We start from the raw sequence: 27,896 nt of genomic DNA, 5'->3' as shown, positions 1-27,896 counted from the left end.
TCGTACATAGGGGTCAGTATTATAGTAGTTATATTCTCGTACATAGGGGTCAGTATTATAGTAGTTATATTCTCGTACATAGGGGTCAGTATTATAGTAGTTATATTCTTGTACATAGGGGCGGTATTATAGTAGTTATATTCTCGTACATAGGGGTCAGTATTATAGTAGTTATATTCTCGTACATAGGGGCAGTATTATAGTAGTTATATTCTCGTACATAGGGGTCAGTATTATAGTAGTTATATTCTCGTACATAGGGGTCAGTATTATAGTAGTTATATTCTCGTACATAGGGGTCAGTATTATAGTAGTTATATTCTCGTACATAGGGGTCAGTATTATAGTAGTTATATTCTCGTACATAGGGGTCAGTATTATAGTAGTTATATTCTTGTACATAGGGGCGGTATTATAGTAGTTATATTCTCGTACATAGGGGTCAGTATTATAGTAGTTATATTCTCGTACATAGGGGCAGTATTATAGTAGTTATATTCTTGTACATAGGGACAGTATTATAGTAGTTATATTCCTGTACATAGGAGAAGTATTACAGTAGTTATATTCTTGTACATAGGGGCAGTATTATAGTAGTTATATTCCTGTACATAGGAGAAGTATTACAGTAGTTATATTCTTGTACATAGGGGGCAGTATTATAGTAGTTATATTGCTGTACATAGGAGCAGTATTATAGTAGTTATATTCTTGTACATAGGGGCAGTATTATAGTAGTTATATTCTTGTACATAGGGGCAGTATTATAGTAGTTATATTCTTGTACATAGGAGCAGTATTATAGTAGTTATATTCTTGTACATAGGAGCAGTATTATAGTAGTTATATTCCTGTACATAGGAGAAGTATTACAGTAGTTATATTCTTGTACATAGGGGCAGTATTATGGCAGTTATAGTCTTATACATAGGGGACAGCATTTACTAATTATTACAATTGATGTCAATATCAAATCGGTTCATGAATAATGACGGCCAAATGTTGATTAATTTCTTACCTGGCCCAATGCAAAACACTTTCTCAAAATCAGCACAGATACACATTTGCTTGTAGAGCTGTGGGGATTGGGCTAGGTAGGCGCTAGTTTTGAAGTAGGACACGGTGAATACATTGGCTCCTCCTTCACTGGCCGCTAGAAGAATGAAACAACCACATATTAATCAGGCGCTCTCTCCTATGTGTGACTGAAAATACCAAAATCACATAAAAGACATCAGTATTTCAAACCTGATATAATTTTGGGAGTCTGAATCTCCACAAATCCTTTGTTGTTTAGTGTCTCCCGGAAGAGTTGACAAACTCCGGACTGGAGGGTGAAGACAGCTTGACTGGTGGAGGTCTGCAACGCAAAACACAAGGTGATAAAAAGATCTGAGCAAAGACTGGTGCTATTGAATCATAATAATACAAATCATGACATTATTGTACCAGGTTTTTTATCAGCTGTGTGCATAGATTCAAAATGTAGCCCCAAGTCCTCAAAAAACAAGTTGATTTGAAGGGATATGTTGTTGGGGCAAAATTCAGTTCCAGGGACTAAGGAACAAGGTAATACTTGTTCATACAGGGTGAAAACACAGGGAATACCCACTGAGCTCTGAACTTGCAGCTCCTCAAGCACAGGACACCCACTGAGCGCTAAACTTGCTGCTTAATTAGCAGTGAACACCCAGCTCTAGACTTGCAGCTCCACAAGCAGGGGACACCCACCGAGCCTTGAACTTGAATCTTCACAAGCAGGGGACACCCACTGAGCTCTGAATTTGCAGCTCCATAAGCTGAGGACACCCAATGAAAACTAACCTAGCACCTACACAAGCAGTGAATACCCACTGAGCCCTGAACATGAAGTGCAACAATCAGGGGACACCCACTGAGCTGAATTTGCAGATTCACAAGCAGGGGACGCCAACTGAGCCCTGAACTTGAAGCTCCAGAAGCAAGGGACACACACTGAGCACTGAGTTTGCAGCTTCATAAGCTGGGGACATCCACTGAAAGCTAAACTAGCACCTACACAAGCAGTGAACACTCACTGAGCTGTAAACTTGCAGCGGAGACTTTAACATAAAGCACAACAATCAGGGGACATCCACTGAGCTGAACTTGCAGCTCGACAAGCAGGGGACACCCACTGAGCCCTGAACTTGAAGCTCCACAAGCAGGGGACACCCACTGAGCCCTGAACATGAAGTGCAGCAATCAGGGGACACCCACTGAGCTGAATTTGCAGCTCGACAAGCAGGGGACACCCACTGAGCCCTGAACTTGAAGCTCCACAAGCAGGGGACACACACTGAGCACTGAGTTTGCAGCTTCATAAGCTGGGGACATCCACTGAAAGCTAAACTAGCACCTACACAAGCAGTGAACACTCACTGAGCTGTAAACTTGCAGCTGAGACTTTAACATAAAGCACAACAATCAGGGGACATCCACTGAGCTGAACTTGCAGATTCACAAGCAGGGGACACCAACTGAACTCTGAATTTGCAGCTCCACAATCAGTGGACACCCACTGAGACGTGACCATAAAGCACAACAATCGGGGGACACCCACTGAGCTGAACTTGCAGAATCACAAGCAAGCATGGAAGAAGTAGCACGCAAGAGTAAGATACATTTACTATGAAGCAAATGGAAGCTTTATATATCAGTATGTATTGATCTGACCCTAATAGTGGCTGAAGGTTGAAAGAATCCTATATATGAACGAAAACGTCACTTTAACATATATAAAGACACAGAATTATAATAAAAATTTGCAATGACTATACAGAACAAACACAGTTACTGGTGACAGACAAACAGGATTGGGTTCATTTGTTTTAAGTTAGACCTGAAAAAACTCATTAACCCTGCTTTCTTCTGCTTTGCGTCACCTTTTTATTCCACACACGTCATACAGTGACACACTTCCCTATGTCTTTATGCTGAGGTTTAGCAGTCCGTTAGCAGTTTGCGGTTTATTTGGTTACAAACACGTCGCTTTATCTCCGAAAAACATGTGATGTCACCACCTGATTGAAGATCGGAGGAGAAATTTCGAAAAGTGAAGACAAAAAGGTCAAAAATATAACTAAAAGAAAGTTATACCAGCAGCCATAATGACATGATTGCATAATTATGGTCACTATATAATTCTTATTGATGCATATTTTTTCTCATATTTTGGGTAATTTTATAAACACATTTTCTACATAATATGGGAAGATATATTAGTATATACAGTAGGATGTTTCCATATTTATTTAATACTAGACTTTTAGTCTTTTAAAAGAGAACCTTTTGCTTGCCTCATATGTATTTTTTTTTTATTTGGTGTAAATGCTGCTATTCTCCTAAATCTGGCAATGTTTTCCTTTTGTATCTGGTCCTCTTCTTTTGTTGTATACACATCTTGTACCATCATGTCAGGAGTGTAATATATTGAGGGAATCAGAAAGCACATGTGCAAAAAAAAGAGAAGAAGAACAACTCAGGGGACACCCACTGAACTCTGGACTTGCAGCTCCACAAGCTGAGGACACCCTCTGAACTAGCAGCTCCACACACAAGGGACACTCACTGAACTAACTACTTCATAAGCGGAGAACACCCAATGAGCTCTAAAATAGCCGCTTGAAAAGCAGGGGACACCAACTGAGCTCTGAGCTAGCAGCTTCACAAGCAGGGAACACCAACTGAGCTCTGAGCTGGCAACTTCACAAGCAGGGGACACCAACTGAGCTCTGAGCTAGCAGCTTCACAAGCAGGGAACACCAACTGAGCTCTGAGCTAGCAGCTTCACAAGCAGGGAACACCAACTGAGCTCTGAGCTAGCAGCTTCACAAGCAGGGAACACCAACTGAGCTCTGAGCTCTCAGCTTCACAAGCAGGGAACACCAACTGAGCTCTGAGCTAGCAGCTTCACAAGCAGGGGACACCAACTGAGCTCTGAGCTAGCAGCTTCACAAGCAGGGGACACCAACTGAGCTCTGAGCTAGCAGCTGCACAAGCAGGGAACACCAACTGAGCTCTGAGCTAGCAGCTTCACAAGCAGGGGACACCCACAAAACTCTGAACTTGCAGCGTCACAAGCAAACATATCAGAGTAAGCTGGTCTTGCAAATAGAAGGAGCAATGGAAATTAAATCACAGCTGCAACGCATCCACAGCCATTTCTTTATGGCAAAATTGCACATGCTTCCTCCTGGGTCCACAAATTAGCTATATGTGAGTCACTGGAGTCTCCTCATATGTGCAGATTCAACATTAGTAAAAATAATGATGTATATTTATAACTGATTTCTATTCATCGAGGCCCTTACGATAGTAGTGATGGATTTTGTAGAGTTTTCAATGCTCCATTCACGAGTAATCGATTGGTTGCCATTAGTGGCTGATAACTATGCTAAAAAAGAAAACCAAGACGCAACTGGATTAACGGTAGAAGAAAACTTGACAAGGACTTGAATTAACAAGTATTTTTTTCTAATTTTTAAGGGTAATGTGCCTTAATAGAATGACAAAAGTGAAAAATATTCTGACATTCATTACTATACAATATTCTATCAAACACAGCCAATGTATTGCACCTTAGGAAGCACTCTCGTGTAGACAGACTGAGAATTATTCATGAATGTATAATACAGATTTCCTGGAGAGCGGAAGATGCAAATAGCGGTAATAGATGGGAATATCAGGCGGCACAAGAAGCAGCTCCGACCCTCAAGTAGCCACTTCTTGCTGCCGCAAAGATGAACCCCCATGGCATCTGTGAAGGGTCACATATGACATTCCTAACTATGTCCGCTGCATTTATCCATCCCATAAACACTTCACAGTTTATTTTCTGAACAAAGAAATGAACAAACAGCTATAACCATGAATTACAACTATGTGGGATCAGTAATCGAAGAGACGAAACCTTGTATGAAATCCACAAATGACCGGGAAACTGAAACAATCTGTACAAGTGTGGAGAAACAATTTCATCTCACAGTGGAGGACCTGACAAGACGGCCCCCACATACAATAATACAACTAGTATAATACTGCCCCCACATACAATAATACAACTAGTATAATACTGCCCCCACATACAATAATACAACTAGTATAATACTGCCCCCACATACAACAATACAACTAGTATAATACTGCCCCCACATACAACAATACAACTAGTATAATACTGCCCCCACATACAATAATACAACTAGTATAATACTGCCCCCACATACAACAATACAACTAGTATAATACTGCCCCCACATACAACAATACAACTAGTATAATACGGCCCCCACATACAACAATACAACTAGTATAATACGGCCCCCACATACAACAATACAACTAGTATAATACTGCCCCCACATACAACAATACAACTAGTATAATACTGCCCCCACATACAACAATACAACTAGTATAATACTGCCCCCACATACAACAATACAACTAGTATAATACTGCCCCCACATACAACAATACAACTAGTATAATACTGCCCCCACATACAACAATACAACTAGTATAATACTGCCCCCACAAACAACAATACAACTAGTATAATACTGCCCCCACATACAATAATACAACTAGTATAATACTGCCCCCACATACAATAATACAACTAGTATAATACTGCCCCCACATACAATAATACAACTAGTATAATACGGCCCCCACATACAATAATACAACTAGTATAATACGGCCCCCACATACAATAATACAACTAGTATAATACGGCCCCCACATACAATAATACAACTAGTATAATACGGCCCCCACATACAATAATACAACTAGTATAATACGGCCCCCACATACAATAATACAACTAGTATAATACGGCCCCCACATACAATAATACAACTAGTATAATACGGCCCCCACATACAATAATACAACTAGTATAATACTGCCCCCACATACAATAATACAACTAGTATAATACTGCCCCCACATACAATAATACAACTAGTATAATACGGCCCCCACATACAATAATACAACTAGTATAATACGGCCCCCACATACAATAATACAACTAGTATAATACGGCCCCCACATACAATAATACAACTAGTATAATACGGCCCCCACATACAATAATACAACTAGTATAATACGGCCCCCACATACAATAATACAACTAGTATAATACGGCCCCCACATACAATAATACAACTAGTATAATACTGCCCCCACATACAATAATACAACTAGTATAATACTGCCCCCACATACAATAATACAACTAGTATAATACTGCCCCCACATACAATAATACAACTAGTATAATACTGCCCCCACATACAATAATACAACTAGTATAATACGGCCCCCACATACAATAATACAACTAGTATAATACGGCCCCCACATACAATAATACAACTAGTATAATACTGCCCCCACGTACAATAATACAACTAGTATAATACTGCCCCCACGTACAATAATACAACTAGTATAATACTGCCCCTATGTACAAGAATATAACTACTATAATACTGCTCCTATGTACAAGAATATAACTACTATAATACTGCTCCCTATGTACAAGAATATAACTACTATAATAATGCCCCTATGTACAAGAATATAACTACTATAATACTGCCCCTATGTACAAGAATATAACTGCTATAATACTGCTCCTATGTACAAGAATATAACTACTATAATAATGCCCCTATGTACAAGAATATAACTACTATAATACTGCTCCTATGTACAGGAATATAACTGCTATAATACTGCTCCTATGTACAAGAATATAACTACTATAATACTGCCCCCTATGTACAAGAATATAACTATTATAATACTGCCCCCTATGTACAAGAATATAACTACTATAATACTGCTCCCGATGTACAAGAATATAACTACTATAATACTGCCCCCTATGTACAAGAATATAACTCCTATAATACTGTCCCCTATGTACAAGAATATAACTCCTATAATACTGTCCCCTATGTACAAGAATATAACTACTATAACACTGCTCCCTATGCACAAGACTATAACTACTATAATACTGCTCCTATGTACAAGAATATAACTACTATAATACTGCCCCCTATGTACAAGAATATAACTACTATAATACTGCTCCTATGTACAAGAATATAACTACTATAATACTGCTCCTATGTACAAGAATATAACTACTATAATACTGCTCCTATATACAAGAATATAACTACTATAATACTGCACCCTATGTACTAGAATATAACTACTATAATACTGCCCCCTATGTACAAGAATATAACTACTATAATACTGCCCCCCATTGTACAAGAATATAACTACTATAATACTGCCCCCTATGTACAAGAATATAAATACTATAATACTGCTCACTAGTTTATTCTTTATTAATTGTATAGGAACTAGAGGTGACCATGGAGAAGTCAGGTACTTGGACCCCCCATCGCTCGAACCCTGTTACAGACCCCTTATGGCATTTCCAGACATTGCTTGATATGAATCCTCTACAATTTTCAGCATTTTACTCTTTATAGCAGAGGTCCCTTGTGTTTAGCTTTTATTTTCCATATTTCCCTGTATGAACGATATCCTGTAACACAAACACTTTGTCGCTATTGTTTGACCTTTGTCCACAATGACAGGAAGGAGCTGAATTATATTGAGAGCTGGACACAATTATTGGGGATTGCTTTGGAAAAATCTTAAAGTATTTATGTGCAGTCTCTTTCCATACACAGCTCCACCAGAATATCTATATATTTATGTATAATAAACACATGACGTGTGGATCTAGGACTGCGCCGCCGCCGCTGCCTCTGGGTCAGGTTCTCGGACCGGTGAGGACCTCGGTGCACAGCGACCTCCTGGAGATGTCAGCATCGGGTAGAACAATACTTCAAAGGTATTTACCTTCAGGAAAAATATAGAAGTTTATTTTGTAGCACGTGCAAATAATAGCAAGTGTTTTCTCTTCCTGTTTACAGCGCGGCGCTGAATCACGGTCTCACGGTGGTTTGATCAAAGTCTGCAACAACTCACAGCTGTGCAGATATCTGATAATCAGCGCGAGTCCGCTCCTCGCAGGGAGATCTCATCTTTTCATAGATAATGTTTGCCTATAAAATTAAATGGGTTTCATAGAAATATCCACTGACGGTCTATTTATAGGACAGGCAATCGATGTGTTAACAGCAGGAGTCTGACCATTAAGGCGACCACCGCTGATCAGCAGAACGCGAGACATGGCCAGCGAAGAAGAAGAGCGAAGAAGCAGCAGCACTCCAGCAAAAGACGAGACCCTTATGTTCTGCCAAGTGCTAAGGGGTCTAGAGGTCAGACTGCCGCATATAACATAGTAAGCATATGTGTATATTCATTACATTACTGATCCTGCATTATACTCCAGAGCTGCACTCACTATTCTGCTGGTGCAGTCACTGTGTACATACATTACATTACTGATCCTGAGTTACATCCTGTATTATACTCCAGAGCTGCACTCACTATTCTGCTGGTGCAGTCACTGTGTACATACATTACATTACTGATCCTGAGTTACATCCTGTATTATACTCCAGAGCTGCACTCACTATTTTGCTGGTGCAGTCACTGTGTACATACATTACATTACTGATCCTGAGTTACATCTAGTATTATACTCCAGAGCTGCACTCACTATTCTGCTGATGCAGTCACTGTGTACATACAGTGCCTACAAGTAGTATTCAACCCCCTGTAGATTTAGCTGGTTTGATAAGATGCAAATAAGTTCGAGCCTTCAAACTGCAAACGAGAGTAGGTTTTATGAACAGAAGCATAAATCTTACAAAGCAAAAAGTTATGTTGCTCAGTTGAATTTTATTAAATTTTAAACATAAAAGTGTGGGTCAATTATTATACAACCCCTATGTTTAATATTTTGTGGAATAACCCTTGTTTGCAATTACAGCTAATAATCGTCTTTTATAAAGACCTGATCAGGCCGGCACAGGTCTGTGGAGTTATCTTGGCCCACTCCTCCATGCAGATCTTCTCCAAGTTATCTAGGTTCTTTGGGTGTCTCATGTGGACTTTATTCTTGAGCTCCTTCCACAAGTTTTCAATTGGGTTAAGGTCAGGAGACTGACTAGGCCACTCCAACACCTTGACTTTTTCCCTATTGAACCAGGCCTTGGTTTTCTTGGCTGTGTGCTTTGGGTCGTTGTCTTGTTGGAAGATGAAATTACGACCCATCTTAAGATCCTTGATGGAGGAGCGGAGGTTCTTGGCCAAAATCTCCAGGTAGGCCGTGCTATCCATCTTCCCATGGATGCGGACCAGATGGCCAGGCCCCTTGGCAGAGAAACAGCCCCACAGCATGATGCTGCCACCACCATGCTTGACTGTAGGGATGGTATTCTTGGGGTCGTATGCAGTGCCATCCAGTCTCCAAACGTCACGTGTGTGGTTGGCACCAAAGATCTCGATCTTGGTCTCATCAGACCATAGAACCTTGAACCAGTCTGTCTCAGAGTCCTCCAAGTGATCATGAGCAAACTGTAGACGAGCCTTGACATGACGCTTTGAAAGTAAAGGTACCTTACGGGCTCGTCTGGAACGGAGACCATTGCGGTGGAGTACGTTACTTATGGTATTGACTGAAACCAATGTCCCCACTGCCATGAGATCTTCCCGGAGCTCCTTCCTTGTTGTCCTTGGGTTAGCCTTGACTCTTCGGACAAGCCTGGCCTCGGCACGGGAGGACACTTTCAAAGGCTGTCCAGGCCGTGGAAGGCTAACAGTAGTTCCATAAGCCTTCCACTTACGGATGATGCTCCCAACAGTGGAGACAGGTAGGCCCAACTCCTTGGAAAGGGTTTTGTACCCCTTGCCAGCCTTGTGACCCTCCACGATCTTGTCTCTGATGGCCTTGGAATGCTCCTTTGTCATTCCCATGTTGACCATGTCTGAGTGCTGTTCACAAGTTTGGGGAGGGTCTTAAATAGTCAGAAAAGGCTGGCAAAAGAGATCTTTAATCCACACATGTGAAGCTCATTATTCTTGGTGCCTGAACTACTTCTTAATACTTTAGGGGGACCAAACAAAATTCTTATGGTTTGAGGGGTTGAATAATAAATGACACTCTGAATTAACTTTTAACGTTTTTAAAAAAAAAAAAAAAAAAAAAAAAGTTGCTGCAGTGCATTTCCCACTTCCAGGCTGATCTACAGTACAAATGTCACAAAGCCAAGTTAATTCCGCATGTGTCAACCAGCTAAATCTGCAGGGGGTTGAATACTACTTGTAGGCACTGTACATTAGTTATACTGAGTAACATCCTCCAGAGCTGCACTCGCTATTCTTTTGATTGTTAATGAGGACAGTCCTCATACAACCTTCATTAGAATTTAGCTGATCTCTTATAATACGTCAGATTACTACATTTTAGCGCACAAATAACCAGAGTACACTGTGCACTCACTGTAAGAGCAGGGGATGCTGGGAGATTTCAGCTGTGCAGTCAGCAGAATGTTCCTGTTATGACATGTACGGAGATGACAGCATTATGGGAGTGTGTGGGGTAATACTACATGGACGGTGCTATTATGAGGACATAACTGCTTGCGCAAGTCCGGCTGCAGTGACGGCCCTTGGAGCTTTCACCTCGGGTCCAGTAAACCTAGCTGATGAGACATGGTCGCCTGTCGCTCATACATCTATGTGCAGCCATTACACATGCGACCCCCCCACGCGGCATAAATTAGAAACAAGAACCGTCATTCTGTGAAAGTCCCTGCAGCCAGCGCTCACTCGGAGGACTCCAGAACAGAGAAGTTCATCACCGGGCACAGATCAGGCCCCGTCTGGGTCAAACTTGTTTACATCATACAAAAAAAACAACATATATATATAAAAACATAAAGTGATTCAATTGTTGTCAGTAATTGCAGCAGAACTGCCCAGACGACTGTCGGAAAGTCTCATGACTCGGACGCCCGTCTCACTCCGCGGTGCGGCTGTGAGTAATCGACAGAGGTCTGCCATGGTAAAGCTCCAAATTAAAGGGGCAGTAAATAGAAAAAGTAAACCGGGGATACATTTCCAGTTTCTAATCGTCTTCTAGAAACTTTGTAGAAAACATAGGAAAGAATTATCCATTTCTTTTGTTTTGAGTTGGAAGAGGCTGCGGCTTATTTTAGAAAGGCAGCGCTTAATGTTCTTCAGCATATAAAGCAGTGGGGGGAAAGGCTCCAGCTGCAGTCAGTTGTCCAACAGCAAGACACGGGATTCTGAGAAGGAGGAAGGAGCAAAGGGCAAAGTTCCTGGGACACATTCAGAAGAAATTTTTATACATTTCTCAATTTTACAAGCAAAATGTAACAAAGAAGATTACAGGAGGCATAATTATATAACTTATTGATCATTTTCTATTTTTTTTACTCTTCCCTTAATGACCTGTCATACATTAGATATCAGTTTCGTCTGGAGCGTTCCTTTAAAAGGTTTTCCTGGAAGTGCACTGGGGCGAGTCAATGTGCTTTGGAGAATCCCTTTAAGTGCACTGACACACCCCAATGCACTTCCAGCCTGATTTGCGTAAGACTTTAATGCTAGATATCTCATATAATTGACCATTTTTAATCAGGGGGACAAGCTCCAGTACCATCATTTTACTATTTCCTTAAGTAAAAACATGTTTGTTTGTTTGTTTTTTTTAAAGATTAGCGCTGGCTGACCTTTCCACCTATTACACATTTATTGCAGATGGTTGGTGTAACCCGACAAGGGTGGCCCTCGCTCGGCCATTTTCAGGGTTATTCCTCTGCCTTTCCCTGCAGTGGGCTGGAGTTTGCTCGCGGCCTGCGACTCGCAGGGTGTTGCCTCTCCTGGGCCTTTGACCTCTATTGGTGTCTTTCCAGCTTCCATTTGGTAATTTGCAATGATCTACATAATCTATAGTGTCTGGCCACATAAGCAGGGATAAATGGGTCAGCGGAAGCCTATCTGTAATCTTATTGGGTTTGGTTCTGCAGCGATGGCCGGTGGGGAGACTTTACAGGGCCGTCGTGCCACGTAAAGCGATAAGCACCTGCAGTAAAGACGTGTTTGTCTCGGGGTTATGATATAAGAAGGGCGAGCGGTGTGCGTGCTCTGGAATTCAATCCTTACCCGTAAATCAATGACTCTATTGTCCAGCCGAGTATCCTGGTTTACAGTAGCTCTTCCTTCCTAAAGCAGGAAAAAAAAAAACACAAAGAAATCACTCAAGGAAACATCAAGCGAGGTAACATAATACAGCGCAGGATCGGTGGCCGCTCGCACTGTCCCGCTGGGGAACTCACAATACAAGACCGGGAGGCGGAAAAAAAATGCAGAAAAAGTTCAGAAAGCAAAAAAAACTTGTTATAAAATAAAGTGTCTGAAATATGTTGTGTGCTGCCGAAACTACTACTCCCATCAGCTGCCAGTGTTTGATGGGAGTTGTAGTATCACAACATCTGGGGACCCGGATGAGGTCATTTACAAATGTACATATAAGAAAAATGCTTAAAGAGCAATTCCCTCTTTTTTTTTTTGCAAGTGTAAGAAATGTAATTGCCATGTAAGTGATTTTCTGTCCAGGTGGAATTGTGCATCCGTGACCTCCTGCTCCATTCACTTCCATGGGAGTGGTAGTGAGCAAGCACACCTCTGTCCTACACATACAGGACCTCCATTCTCAAGATCATTGGTGTCCCGATAGTCGGTCCCCCATCAATGCTACATTTATCGCATGTGTGACCACGGTGCTATTCACTGTCTATGGGAGCGGTGGTCACCCACGTGAACTACTACTCCCAGGGAAGTGAATGCATAATACCATTCTTCTCACCAGAGGAACACAGGACACCTATACTCGGGATTGGCAGGGGTCCCAGCGCTCGGACCCTAAAGATCACATATTAATTACCCATCCTGTTAGTGGGATATGCCCCTTAAGTCTAGATTTGATTCAATCTATTGTTCTCTGGTATCAGCCATATCAGGCTGGAGAACGTCTGGCTGTAGTGGTGTTCGATGAAATGACTGACAGGACATGAAGAAAACCCTAAATCACTAGTATAATACATATAATATAATGCTGCCGCAGCAGCTGCCATCTTTGATTTTAAAGGTATTTCCACCCCCCTAACTGGTGATTGACAGCGCTGACAGCGAGCAATGTCTTCAGAAAAATGTCTGCTGTCAATCACCAGCGAGAGGCGGGGGATATATAAAACCAGTGGGCAGGACAGTACACTGAGCCTCTTGGCCACACCCAGGGTGCACAAAACACCTAATCTGCATAATGGAATAAACTTCAGTTTCTGCAGAACGGAGGCAGCGGTCAGAACACTAAAGGTGCAAATTTTAAAGGGGCGATGTGCTTAGTGTATACGGTTATTTGGGGATGACACACTCCCTTTAATTTCACTGTAATGGATCCCTGTCATAGCGGAGATTTTCATCCATCGTGTCTGCACATGGGCAGATCAGTGACTTGTGAGGTCCCTGCGATGTCAGAGAGATGTTTACACAGGGGCTTCTCACGGACACAGAGGAAAAAACTCCTGTGGAAGTGAATGTAAACAGGAGATGCGCAGACTACAATGACTTCCGTTCATCGCTGATGACGTAGATACAATGCACGAGTGCTCCATCTCCGGGGGCCGGTTAGGGGCCCCCGACCCCCCCGATGCCAAACATCTGTCACACAAATCAGGAGCTTAGAAAAGACGCATAAGACAGGACTGAGTGTGCTGTCTATAGGGGGCACTAGAGAGGCAGCTTTCATTCTTCTGGGACAGAGATCATTTGCATTCTTTTTTTCCCAGGGAGCAGCAGTGCCTGGAGTACAAGACGTCCCGTGCTAGCTGGCGGTCTATGCTTTTCTACTGAGCTGTACGTGTCCGATGCTGCGGCTCAGTCCTGATCATACCCCACCAGACCCCACAAATGCGGCTGTGTTAGGTGCTGCTGTGAAGAGTCCATGTTACCTGGGGTCCAGAGCGTGGGGTCTAAGGAAAGACCATCAATGCAAGATCACGGAAGGCCGTATACTGCTCCAAAATATAAAAGAAATACACCGCCATGCCCATTCCTGCAGCACTGCTCCACCCAATACTATGGATGACGTCAGTATCTGGGCACAGCACTTAGTACCCTGCCGGAGCCTTCTTTAGTGCAGTCTGTGAATAATGCTGGTTGGAGGGTTCCTCACCTCTTCTCCTTCGCCTTCAGGCCGCATCGCATCCTCCAGCTGCAGCGGCAGACGGGGCTCAGCGGCGCTGATCACGAAGACCTGAAAGTCAGGACACAAATAACTTGAGTGACAGTCAGAGTTCAGAAGGCACCTGGCTTCCACAACGCACAGTGTGAAACTGCGAAAAACCGCAACTACGACTTGCACATGTTGGGGGAGATGAGCAGTTGTGGTCCGCTGCTGTAATTACCCATATTACTCATCTGAAACCAGCCGGCCGCAGCCTTACTCTTTTACTCCATGTATTTTTGGTGGACAGTTTGCAAATATCTTAGGAACAGAGGAAAAAAGAAAAAGCATGTTCGGTGCATAACTTTCTTACGACTATTATTAGGGTGTGGGATAGGCCGTGATGCCTTATTGTGCCGTGTAGCAGAAAATTCTGCGGAAAAAAATCTATTTTAATGCCGTCTGCGGTGGATTTGGGGTTTGCTGTTTGCCAGTGTTTTTTGCAGAGGTGAAGCACAAGGTTTCACCAGTACCACCAGCACGGTCCACACCAGCATCACAAAGAGTTAGTTTTGTAGGACTGAGTGCAGATTGGTGGCGCAGTTCTTGGGCACACGACTGGGGTCCCGCTGATCGGCTGCTCTGGATGAGATGAAGCAGCGCCTCGTGGTCACGTACCCGCTCAATGTGAAGCTCGACGTCCTGCTGGGTGCAGCTCTCAATCTTCTGGTCCACCTTCCGCACGACGCCCCCCACGTCTATGATGCTTTCCTTGGTGATACTGAAGCAGAAAATGATGGAAAAAAAAAACAAAACACTCAGTTTACAAGGTTGTAAAATAATTCCCGGACCATGAGAACCGAGGCCTCGTGTGTTGATCCCTGCAGCGCTCAGCACCAAACATACACTGTATGGAGAAAAGTATTGGGATACACGGTTTAATCAATTAATTCCGTTTTTTCATTCAGTCCTGTTGCCCCTTGTATATAACATCCAACCACACCATGGGCCACTGTGTATAACCATCTGGCCCCTGGAGTATAATCTCAGGCTCTTCTAGCCCCTCAGAGTATAACCTCCGGCCCCCCGCCATGCCGTCTGCCTTTACTACCATATGACAGAGCGGCCGGTGGTGCAGAGCTCACCGATACCAGGGGGCCCTCTAATTGGAGCCACCGGGGTAACAAGTCCGTCCATGACATTTCTCCTCCTGGATCTTCCCCCATCACCTGCGAGTGATATTATTGAAAAGTGGAAGGAACAGCAGCAACTCAGCCACGAAGTGGAGACCCCGTAACGTTACAAAGTGGGGGGCCGAGTGCTGAGGGCAGAAAAGTCACCAGCGCTCTGCTGACCCCATAACTGCAGAGTCCAGACTTCCTCTGGTATCAGCACAAACACTGCGCCCCCGCCGGGAGCTTCATGGCTGAGCAGCTGCCTGCAGCCGTACATCACCAAGCACAATGCCGAGCGTCGGATGGAGTGGTGTAAAGCAGCCACCACTGGACTCTGGAGGAGACGTGTTCTGTGCAGTGACGGATCGCACTTCTCTATCTGCGTCTGATGGAGGAGTCTGGGTTTGGTGACTCCAGGAGGACGTTGCCCCCCTGACTGCATTGTGCCGCTGTACAGATGGTGGAGGAGGATAATGCTATGGGCTGTTATCAGGGGGCGGCCGCAGACCCACATCTCCAGTGACGGGAAAATCTTACTCTCCAGCACAAAACATTGTGGACAATTGTAGCGTCAGCTTTGAGGGAACAGTTTGGGGTTCGCCCTTCTCTGTTCCCCATACTTGTGCCCAGTGCACACAGTCATGGTTGGGGGGGATCTGGTGTGTAAGAAGCTGCTCAGGTCGATATTCCTATAACTAATAATCATCTGAGACACGTGCAGACAATATTCGCTGATCCCCCAGTGTCCTCTCCACTAATAGGCGTCCTTTATTTCTGGACGGCAGAACACAACATATTAATAGCATGGGACGTGGGTTGCGGGTCGGATATTGGGGCTGTCTGCATCAAAGCTGCATATAAAATGTCAGTCTAAACAAATCCAGGAAAGATGGGACCAAAATAGTCGCATTACCCAGGACAAACAAACAAGGGAGATAACAGTCTAATGGGAGACGAGAGGTCACATCCTGAGCAGCCATCGCTGCCCGACAAGGCGGAGAGTAAAAGTTTTTGTAATTAGTGCAATGACTGATAGAAACCTGCATGGCAGCGAGGAGCGCAGATTATTAGACGGACGTGTTTACAGCATGAATTATCGGCATCAATTAGACGGGGGCGAACGGAGACGAAGCATTATAGTCTGGTGCAGAATACGGCACAGGGGCCGGGAGCACGAGAACAAGAAGCGCAAAGCATCTGCACGCACTGGAAGGTGTAGAGGGCCCTTCTGATAAATTTGGCACAATTTAGGGTTATTCCCACCCAAAATGTCAAAAGTCATGCAGCGTGCCACACACGAAACAAAAGTGCCCAAGGAAGCGATCAATGCAGCCCAAGTCCAAAGGAGAAAGGCAGAATAAAACTTTTCCTGAAGGCCATGGCCAGAGGCGGGGATCGATGGCTTCCCCTCGCCGAAGTTTGGGGAGAACTTTTCTTGCTACCAGCATCCACCTGTAGTTCGTACCCCGGAAAGAGCACATGCCTATTGGAGAGCTCTGATTGCCATTTTGCCTGTATTTTCCTCAAACTTGATTAGGAGGGTGTCATCCGCCATCTAACCAGTGCGATCTCGCGCTTAGTCGGGTGACACTTTCACCATTTGCGCATGCACTTACATTATGTTGCATATCTACGTGCATGTGCTGACTTTCTGCTGTGTGGGGTGAGCACATACCCCTGATGAAGCATTGTGTGAAACATGTCCAGACCCTGGGGAATTTGCTTGCTGCAATATATTCACTTTTGGGACAGTTGCTTTACCCAAGCGTATGTGTATATATATATATATACACATACATATAGCTCTGGCAAAAATTAAGAGACCACTGCAAAAGTTTCATTTTCTCTGATTTTTCTCTTTGTAGGTATATTTTTGAGTAAAATGTACATTGTTGTTTTATTCTATTAACTACTGACGTGTCCGAAATTCAAAGCTAAAAATGTTGTATTTATTTGCAGCAAATGATAAAGCGTCAAAATAATAAAAAAAAAACAGAGAAACAGAGAAGCAGCACTTTCAGACCTCAAATAATGCAAAGAAAACAAGTCCTTATTCATTTAGAAACAACGATACTCATATAATAACTCAGGAAGAGTTCAGAAATTAATATTTGGTGGAATAACCATGATTTTTATCCCAGCTTTCATGCGTCTTGGCATACTTTCCACAGTCTTTCACGCTGCTTTTGGGTGACCTTATGCCACTCCTGACACAATAATGTAAGCAGTTCTTCTTTGTTTGATGGCTTGTGATATCCATCTTCCTCTTGATTACATTCCAGAGGTTTTCAATGGGGTTCAGGTCTGGAGATTGGGCGGCCATGACAGGGTCTTGATGTGGTGCTCCTTCATCCACACATTGATTGACCTAGCTGTGTGGCGTGGGGCATTGTCCTCAGAGTTGGGGAACATTGCCTGATCAGAAGGAAGCAAGTGATTTTCCAGGATAACCTTGTATGCGGCTTGATTCATACATCCTTCGCAAAGATTAACCTGCCCAATTCCAGTCTTGCTGAAGCGTCCCCAGATCATCACCGTTCCTCCACCAAATTTCACAGTGGGTGCAGACACTGTGGCTTGTGCCTCTCCAGGTCTCCGTCTAACCATTAGATGATCAGGTGTTGGGCAAAGCTGAAAATTATACTCATCAGAGAAGATTACCTTACTCCAGTCCTCTGTGGTCCAATCCTTATGGTCTTTGGCCATCTTCAGCCTGGCTCTCCTTTGCTTCTCATTGATGAAAGGCTTTTTTCTGGCTTTACATGACTTGAGGTCTCTAGGAGCCTGTTACCAACTGTTCTTGCCGTGCACTTCACCCCAGCTGCCATTTGCCATTCCTTCTGTAGGTCACTTGATGTCATCCTGTCGTTGCTGAGTGACATTGGAATAAGATGACGGTCATCCCGGTCAGTGGAGAGTCACTTTCCCCCTCTGCCGGTCTGTAGCTTTGTTGTCCCCAATGTCTGCTGCTTGACCTTGTTGTAATGGACTGCCGTCTTACAAATTTTAAGGATGGAGGCGACATGACGCTCGCTGTATCCCTCTGCTAGTAAAGCCAGAATTGAGCCCTTCTTTCTCTCACTCTTTTCTTTTCAGCTCCTTCGGCATGGTTAAAAGTTATATTTTCATTCAAATTACTTTTGGGCTATTCCTAGCACTTGTTTTGCCTTCCAGCTTGTCCTATTGCAAGAGGATTGTGAAGAGCACAGCAGTGTTTTTTATACTTTCCCTGGTTACATAAGATTTGGTTCAGGTGATCACCTAATCAGAAGCACATGAAGTATTGGCACCCCTGCAATTCTGTCAGATAATACTCAGTTTCTTCCTGAAAATGATTGCAATCACAAATTCTTTGGTATTATTCTCTTCATTTAATTTGCTTGCAAGGAAAAAACACAAAAGAGAATGAAGCAAAAATCAAATCATTGATCATTTCACACAAAACTCCAAAAATGGGCCGGACAAAAGTATTGGCACCCTCAGCCTAATACTTGGTTGCACAACCTTTAGCCAAAATAACTGCGAACAACCGCTTCCGGTAACCATCAATGAGTTTCTTACAATGCTCTGCTGGAATTGTAGACCATTCTTCTTTGGCAAACGGCTCCAGGTCCCTGATATTTGAAGGATGCCTTCTCCAAACTGCCATTTTGAGATCTCTCCACAGGTGTTCTATGGGATTCAGGTCTGGACTCATTGCTGGCCACCTTAGAAGTCTCCAGTACTTTCTCTCAAACCATTTTATAGTGCTTTTGGAAGTGTGTTTTGGGTCATTGTCCTGCGGGAAGACCCATGACCTCTGAGGGAGACCCAGCTTTCTCACACTGGGCCCTACATTATGCTGCAAAATTTGTTGGTAGTCTTCAGACTTCATAATGCCATGCACACCGTCAAGCAGTCCAGTGCCAGAGGCAGCAAAGCAACCCCAAAACATCAGGGAACCTCCGCCATGTTTGACTGTAGGGACCGTGTTCTTTTCTTTGAATGCCTCTTTTTTTTCCTGTACACTCTATGTTGATGCTTTTTCCCAAAAAGCTCGACCTTTGTCTCATCTGACCAGAGAACATTCTTCCAAAACGTTTTAGGCTTTCTCAGGTAAGTTTTGGCAAACTCCAGTCAGGCTTTTTTTATGTCTCGGGGTAAGAAGTGGGGTCTTCCTGGGTATCCTACCATACAGTCCCTTTTCATTCAGATGTCGACGGATAGTACGGGTTGACACTGTTGTACCCTCGGACTGCAGGGCAGCTTGAACTTGTTTGGATGTTAGTCGAGGTTCTTTATCCACCATTCGCACAATCTTGCGTTGAAATCTCTCGTCAATTTTTCTTTTCCGTCCACATCTAGGGAGGTTAGCCACAGTGCCATGAGCTTTACACTTCTTGATGACACTGTGCACGGAAGACACAGGAACATTCAGGTCTTTGGAGATGGACTTGTAGCCTTGAGATTGCTCATGCTTCTTCACAATTTGGTTTCTCAAGTCCTCAGACAGTTCTTTGGTCTTCTTTCTTTTCTCCATGCTCAATGTGGTACACACAAGGACACAGGACACAGGTTGAGTCAACTTTAATCCATGTTAACTGGCTGCAAGTGTGATTTAGTTATTGCCAACACCTGTTAGGTGCCACAGGTAAGTTACAGGTGCTGTTAATTACACAAATTAGAGAAGCATCACATGATTTTTCAAAGGGTGCCAATACTTTTGTCCACCCCCTTTTTTAGGTTTGGTGTGGAATTATATCCAATTTGGCTGTAGGACAATTCTTTTTTTCATTGAAGACAAATTAAATGAAGAGAATAATACCAAAGAATTTGTGATTGCAATCATTTTCAGGAAAAAAATGAGTATTATCTGACAGAATTGCAGGGGTGCCAATACTTTTGGCCACCGCTATATATATATATATATATATATATATATTTTATATTATATATATAAAACACATCCTAGATCTGAATGAATGAAATCTTCTCATTGAATACTTTGTTCTGTGCGAAGTTGAATGTGCTGACAACAAAATCACACAAAAATCATCAATGGAAATCAAATTATTATTAACCAATGGAGACCTGGATTTGGAGTCACCCCCAAAAAATTAAAGTGGAAAAACACACTACAGGCTGATCCAACTTTGATGTAATGTCCTTAAAACAAGTCAAAATGAGGCTCAGTATTGTGTGTGGCCTCCACGTGCCTGTATGACCTCCCTACAACGCCTGGGCATGCTCCTGATGAGGCTCAGTATTGTGTGCGGCCTCCACGTGCCTGTATGACCTCCCTACAACACCTGGGCATGCTCCTGATGAGGCTGAGTATTGTGTGTGGCCTCCACGTGCCTGTATGACCTCCCTACAACGCCTGGCATGCTCCTGATGAGGCTGAGTATTGTGTGTGGCCTCCACGTGCCTGTATGACCTCCCTACAACGCCTGGGCATGCTCCTGATGAGGTTGCGGATGGTCTCCTGTGGAATCTCCTCCCAGACCTGGACTAAAGCATCTGCCAACTCCTGGACAGTCTGTGGTGCAACGTGACGTTGGTGGATGGAGAGAGACATGATGTCCCAGATGTGTTCGATCGGATTCAGGTCTGGGGAACGGGCGGCCAGTCCATAGCTTCAATGCCTTCATCTTGCAGGAACTGCTGACACACTCCAGCCACATGAGGTCTGGCATTGTCCTGCATTAGGAGGAACCCAGGGCCAACCGCACCAGCATATGGTCTCACAAGGGGTCTGAGGATCTCATCTCGGTACCTAATGGCAGTCAGGCTACCTCTGGCGAGCACATGGAGGGCTGTGCGGCCCTCCAAAGAAATGCCACCCCACACCATTACTGACCCACTGCCAAACCAGTCATGCTGAAGGATGTTGCAGGCAGCAGATCGCTCTCCACGGCGTCTCCAGACTCTGTCACGTCTGTCACATGTGCTCAGTGTGAACCTGCTTTCATCTGTGAAGAGCACAGGGCGCCAGTGGCGACTTTGCCAATCCTGGTGTTCTGTGGCAAATGCCAGGCGTCCTGCACGGTGTTGGGCTGTGAGCACAACCCCCATCTGTGGATGTCGGGCCCTCATACCACCCTCATGGAGTCGGTTTCTAACCGTTTGTGCAAACACATGCACATTTGTGGCCTGCTGGAGGTCATTTTGCAGGGCACTGGCAGTGCTCCTCCTGCTCCTCCTTTTCAAAAGCGGAGGTAGCGGACCTGCTGCTGGGGTGTTGCCCTCCTACGGCCCCCTCCACGTCTCCTGGTGTTCTGGCCTGTCTCCTGGTAGCGCCCCCAGCCTCTGGACACTACGCTGACAGACACAGCAAACCTTCTTGCCACAGCTCGCATTGATGTGCCAGCCATCCTGGATGAGCTGCACTACCTGAGCAACTTCTGTGGGTTGTAGAGTCCGTCTCATGCTACCAAGAGTGTGAAAGCACAACCAACATTCAAAAGTGACCAAAACATCCGCCAGAAAGCATTGGTACTGAGATGTGGTCTGTGGTCCCCACCTGCAGAACCACTCCGTTATTGAGGGTGTCTTGATAATTGCCAATAATTTCCATCTATTGTCTATTCCATTTGCACAACAGAATGTGAAATTGATATATATATATATATATATATATATATATATATATATATTTCTTTTTTGGGTATTTTAGCCCAGTGATAAATTTTCACCTTATAAATTTGTAATGTTATAGCTTTGTTTACTAAGTCCTATGTGGTTCCCCCATGTGTTTGCAGGGTTTTTGATCATGTTTTAATTGATCCTGTATACAAATAATGCTTAAATTTATGTTTTATGATTAGTTCCAGATATGAGTATATTTTCCTGGGAGTTATTCCTCTTATTTGGCCAAAATGCCCGGAACAGAGCTGTGTGCTGAGCTAATTTGCCATCACCCCAGTATGGTCCCAAAACTAGTAAGTTGCAACTCCCTAATGTCACCACTCCTGGGGCATTTCTCAGATAATGGAGGTTGGGGACGAGCACATGCCCCTGATGAAGCCGTGGGCGAAACATAAGATTTGGTGGTGAAATGCGTCCAAATACTGGGGAATTTGCCTGTTGCAATATATTCTCTTTTGGGACTGTATAGGTCAGGGGACCACCTATAGGATTATAAGCCAGTCTGCAGACCCCCTGGAGCTTGTGCATTACTGTATCCATCCTTTATAAGCAGCCAGGCCATATCCACTGATAAGAGCAGATATTGCCCTTGATCTTAGCTACGAGGTCGAGAGATACTACATCTATGCCTTCAAATTTATTTTTGGCATCAGATAAATTCCCTTAGAGGTCCCTCTTGAAGACGCCATACAGAATGGTACAGCCCTGTGATTTTGGGCCCCCATGTGTCCAGCAGAGACCCTATTATGATCCCTGCAGCATCGGCACAGAGCACATTAAGGGACCCTGTGACTCGGTGGCAGAACCATGCGACCACTAAATGTACAGTATTCATGTACAAATCCCCCGCCAGGACTCCACCGCCCCTCATCCTTGCGATTGCAGGAAATTAACACGGCCGAGGAAAATTCGTCAAGCTAATTGGTATGACTGGAGATACAGCCCTGTATGAAATGATCAAAGCCGCCTCAGGGATCTGCGTGCCGTCCTATAATGGAGGCATTCTGTAACACAGCTAGGAGCAGGGGTACCTGGGTGGGCACACAAAGGTAGCCCCCCGCTGCGGGCCGATAGGAGGACGTCAATCAATTCTAGTCTGCTGGGTGTTCCAGCATCTCCCCGTACCCTCGGGGGACGCTCGGCTTCACAGGCCCCTTTGTCATTTACAGTGTCAGGAGAATCATTAGTTGGAGAATTAATGAGCGGCTCCAAGACGGTGACAACATACAAGACAATGGGTTGATGCACACACAAGGGGGCGATGCACACATGAGGGGGGCGCCAGCACGAAGGTCATATGCCCACACGAGGGGCCGGTGCACGCACAGAGGGTCCGGTGCCCGCACAGAGGGGCCAATGCACAAGAGGGGGACACAAGCATGAAGGTCATATGAACACACGAAGGTCCGGTGCCCGCACAGAGGGGCCAATGCACACAAGAGGGGGACACAAGTACGAAGTCATATGCACACACGAGGGGCCGGTGCACGCACAGAGGGGCCGATGCACGCACAAGGGTATCCACGTTTGCTCCGCGGTATGTTAATATGGGCCAGTGTTCAGGAATGAGTGTTCTCATCAATGCTCGTTTCTCCGATTACCGTTCTGCGTATTGAGACTTTTTAACATGTGGAAAACCTTGCAGCCAGTGCTCTACTTTCCTGCAGTGCCTCCGCAGGAGAAATGAAGCATTACATGACATCCAATAAAATGAATGCGCTGTGTACATAGCTTTGTAGCTGCTCTGATTCCATAGCAAAGTGTAACATTACTCTATATAAGAACAATGGCACCACGGTGGCCTCTAAATCCTCTGCCCAAAGTACCAACTCTGCTGATGGTCAGCAGCCCTGTGAAAACTAGGTGGCCCATCTTGAAGCAGAGGAAGTTGTGAAGCTGACTGATACAGAGCAACAAATCCCCAGATGGCCTTCACAGTCAAAGTTCTGGCTGCCTGAAGCCGCCACTAGGGGGAGCTGAAAGGAACACGAAACCTAAACCACACACAGTGTCCTGCAGGGAACACAGGGGTTAATCTCCTATGGATCTGGTCCATCTGCATTGAGGCTGCGCCCCCCATAGACTTAGCGGCCGGGCTTTGCAATCTCAGTAAGTAAAGGGGGGAGGGCTCCTGCTGCAGCAAGTTATCTTACAGCTACAAGCATGACAACAATGGATTGGCTGCAGCGCTCACATGGCACAACAATGTCACATGAGTGCTGGGACACACAGCCGTCAGCACTGAGAGGGGAGTATATGTTTTTCTATTTTATAAGGGGCATTATAGTATTTCTCATTCACAAATTATCGGAGGCAACGCTCGTGCTCTACCATGGGTCCAGAATTCTTCATTGACTTCCATGGAGAAAAGTTAATAATTTCCCCCTCACTGTTTAATTCCCTCCCCGCTGGATGGGAGGACGGCCATGGCGGCTTGTTTTGGGGAATCAGTCACTCTCTCGCCTCCATTAAAGTAACATACACAGATCTTCAGGACGCCGGGAGACTAAACATCTATTACTGTCGCTTCCTCCTTCCTGGACTAAAAATATATATATATAAAAAAAAAAAAAACAACAACCGAGGAAATGGAAGAAAACAGGACAATGGCGTAATAACAATGTAAAAGCAACAGCGAGGCTTCTTTACTAAAAGTCACTGAACCAAGACGAGAAATCATCAGGGATCGAGCAGCACCGACCAGTCCCGCTATGCTGGAGCCCACCCAAAATCTCACGCCCCAGAACATATTTGATTAGCGACTGAACCAGGGATTATTCATCTATGTGATGTGTATGGGAGCCTCCAATCTCTTCAGAAGGATCGGGCATGTTGGATTTCAATATGCCTGATCCTTATATTCCTAAAAGAGATGAAAATGCTGCAAACATTGAACTGCAAAGTGGATTTACAATAGAAATCAATAGAAGGAGTCTTTTTTTCTTTTTTTTAATCACTTATTAAGCGATTTTTCAGGCGTTTTTCTTTTTAAGCAGAACATAGCCAAGTTACCCAACTTTTCAATTTTTTTTTTTCGATTTCTGTACTTTTATGGGTTTTTCTTTCTAAATTTTAGACAGAAAGGCGAAATAATTTCGGGCAAGCTCGTCCGCTCATCCTGTCAATCTCACTAATTGCAGACTACTAATTAGAAACATATTAGACACCGCGGACGACTAATTAAGTAACAGACCCGAGGCCGGACTGCCCCCCTCAGGACGGTGTCATTATAACGAAGTGGTCCGTCCATTGACGAGTGCTGGGCCAGTGACAGAGGATGCCCCGGGCAGCAGTATGGCCTCCAGAGCTGTCAATCAAATCCCAGTCTGGAAAAAACGAATGCTGTTCATTCATTGAGCGCCGGGAAATAATGGAGACTTTGCTTTGATCCTTTATAGTACAGAAGTGTTATATCATGTAAGACGTTCTCAAGCACGCATCAGAGGGAAAGGAGTGATCGCAGAAGATGGATGCACCATGTGGGGGGGGGGGGGGGGGTCTCACATCTGGGACCCCCTCAATTTGCAGTAGCCAGCTGCACTGACCTAATGCATGGTGTTAGGACCACCAGCTATCTGAACCCTTCACCAACTTCAAATGTGACTTTTCCAATACTCATCTGATAATCCAGGATATTTTACAATCTGAACCAGACTAAAGGAATTTTACCTGATTTTTTACTCATCTTCCAAAAAATAAGTCAGTTTTCTGTCCCTGAAATGCATCGTACAGGAAATCCCCGTTACTGTGCTATTCACAATAAAAAAATCAGATTTGTCTTTAATTGTGTCGCAGAATTACAGAAGTGGAAAAAAAATAAAAATTCTGATATTTATAAGGGTAATTTATCTGTTAGACTTGTGGTTTTATAGGACGTAAGCAACCAGGAATTCCCAACCACAGCTCCCGCCCCGGGGACTCTATACAACAGAGTAAAGGTTTAATGAATCTTCTTGTCAAAACTTGGTGTAAAAGAAGAGAAAATCCTCTGTGACTGCAGGATATTACTACAGTCACCAAGGAGGGAAGAAAGGAAAACTGATGAAATTTCACCCGCCTGCAGTCACCACCAGGGGGAGCTCACTACATACTGCTGGAAGTTACAATGGTACAACTCTATGGAAAGAGCTCCCCCTAGAGGAGAATCTATGACACACAGCTCCCATCAACTACTTTGATTTTGCAAGAAAGTCAATAGTCCTTCCTTCTAACTAAGTGAAGCTTATTCTATTACATCTATATATATATAATCGTCTTATCCCGTCTGTCCTGGAAATCCCGAGTCGCTCATTGGTCTGGCAGCGGCCAATCAGCGCCACGGGATTTCTGAAAAAAGATGGCGGCCGTTAGCAGCTCATCTGCAGGACGGAGATGCAACCGGGAGATGACCGGCGCGAGACGCTCATCTCCCGGCCGGTAGCAGCAGAAGGACTCCGACCGCCGGCGCCGCTGACCTCCATGCGGAAGGGAGGACCGGGGAGCGGCGCGAGATACTTCTGCTGCGAGCAGTCGCTCATCTCCCAGCTGCTCGCAGCGGAACTAGCCGTACAGGCAGCGGCGCTGACATCCATGCGGAAGGGAGGACCGGGGAGCGGCGCTGCGGGTCGGGATACTTCTGCTGCGAGCAGTCGCTCATCTCCCGGCTTCTCGCAGCGGAAGTAGCCGCACAGGCAGCGGCGCTCCCCGGTCCTCACCAATATGATTCCACTCCCCGGTCCTCACCAATATGATTCGCTGATTGGTCGAGCTCTCCGCCAGAGACCAATCAGTGATCTTGGCGCTAAAGTTAAACACCGCTCTGCTGATTGGTCGCGGCCGCTGCCCGCGACCAATCACCGATTTGGGCGCCACATTTAAATAGCGGCCGCGACCAATCACCGATCTTGGCGCCACATTTAAACACTGCTGTGCTGATTGGTCGCGGGCAGCGTCCGCGACCAATCAGCGAGATTGGCGCCAAATTTTAACAACGCTCTGCTGATTGGTCGCGGTCGCCGGCCGCGACCAATCAGCAGTATTGGCGCAAAATTTAAACCCCGCTCTGCTAATTAGTCGCAACCACCGGCCGTGACCAATCAGCGATACTGGCGCCAAATTTAAACACCGCTTCGCTGATTGGTGGCGGTGGCCGGCCGCGACCAAGCAGCGATATTGGCGCCAAATTTAAACAAAGCTTTAGTGATTTGTCGCCCTGTCGGCCGCATACATATTCTAGAATACCCGATGCATTAGAATCGGGCCACCATCTAGTTCAACATATATAGCAATTGAAATAAAGGGATTTGGAAAAAAAACAGTCCACGCAACACTGCGGCTTGTCTGACGGTCACGCTGTCATACACAAGAGTTTTCCATCTAGACAGGAACATTTTCCTAGAACTGTCTTCTAATATTGGACCTATCTGTTTTGCCGACGTGTTTTTGGGTACATTTAAAAAAAAATTCTAGTGCATCTTTACCCAGAACTTATGTCATCCCTCTGTTACTCCTCCTGGAAGTCTGTAATACTGGACCTTAACATTCCACTTGCCAAAAGGGCGAGTCCCTACAAAGTCTGATACTCTCAGTGTACCTCTGTCCGAGGGTGTAGGGACAAACCCAATTAACAAGACAAGGCGAACCAGGTTATCAATTTACGTCATATATTTCCAGGAGGGGTAACAGAGGAATGGCACATTGCAGAAAAAAAAAAAAGATGTTGCATAACTTATTTCAAGGTGAATGTAAAATCAGACATGATAGGGAAGGAGACATGTGGTTTTGTGGTGCAGTAGCAGCTGGTATAAGTGGAAGTGCCCTGATAGGAAACTATCACGAGAAATCACCACAATCTGTGCGGTGACAACACGGAGCATCTGTATGAGCCT

At 44.6% G+C, this 27,896-nt stretch overlaps 1 protein-coding gene across 2 annotated transcripts in view; it reads right to left on the bottom strand.

The window, feature by feature from the left end:
- The window catches only part of DARS1 (aspartyl-tRNA synthetase 1), an 84,779-nt gene that overhangs the window by 12,547 nt on the left and 44,336 nt on the right, over nucleotides 1–27,896 (bottom strand). For both annotated transcript variants that reach the window (XM_073647259.1, XM_073647257.1), the window contains exons 7-11: nucleotides 14,906–15,008; nucleotides 14,237–14,317; nucleotides 12,166–12,225; nucleotides 1,249–1,360; nucleotides 1,019–1,153 (exon numbers count right to left, since the gene is read on the bottom strand). In XM_073647259.1, coding sequence (XP_073503360.1) covers nucleotides 1,019–1,153; nucleotides 1,249–1,360; nucleotides 12,166–12,225; nucleotides 14,237–14,317; nucleotides 14,906–15,008 — 491 coding nt within the window. The remainder of the gene's footprint in view (nucleotides 1–1,018; nucleotides 1,154–1,248; nucleotides 1,361–12,165; nucleotides 12,226–14,236; nucleotides 14,318–14,905; nucleotides 15,009–27,896) is intronic.

Source organism: Phyllobates terribilis, unplaced genomic scaffold (assembly GCF_046119375.1).
Source record: "Phyllobates terribilis strain yellow unplaced genomic scaffold, ASM4611937v1 Scaffold_9__5_contigs__length_417890890, whole genome shotgun sequence".
NCBI classification, from domain to species: Eukaryota; Metazoa; Chordata; class Amphibia; order Anura; family Dendrobatidae; genus Phyllobates; species Phyllobates terribilis.
The sequence above is the reverse complement of the archived record's forward strand: the minus strand, read 5'-3'. Positions and strand labels throughout refer to the sequence as shown.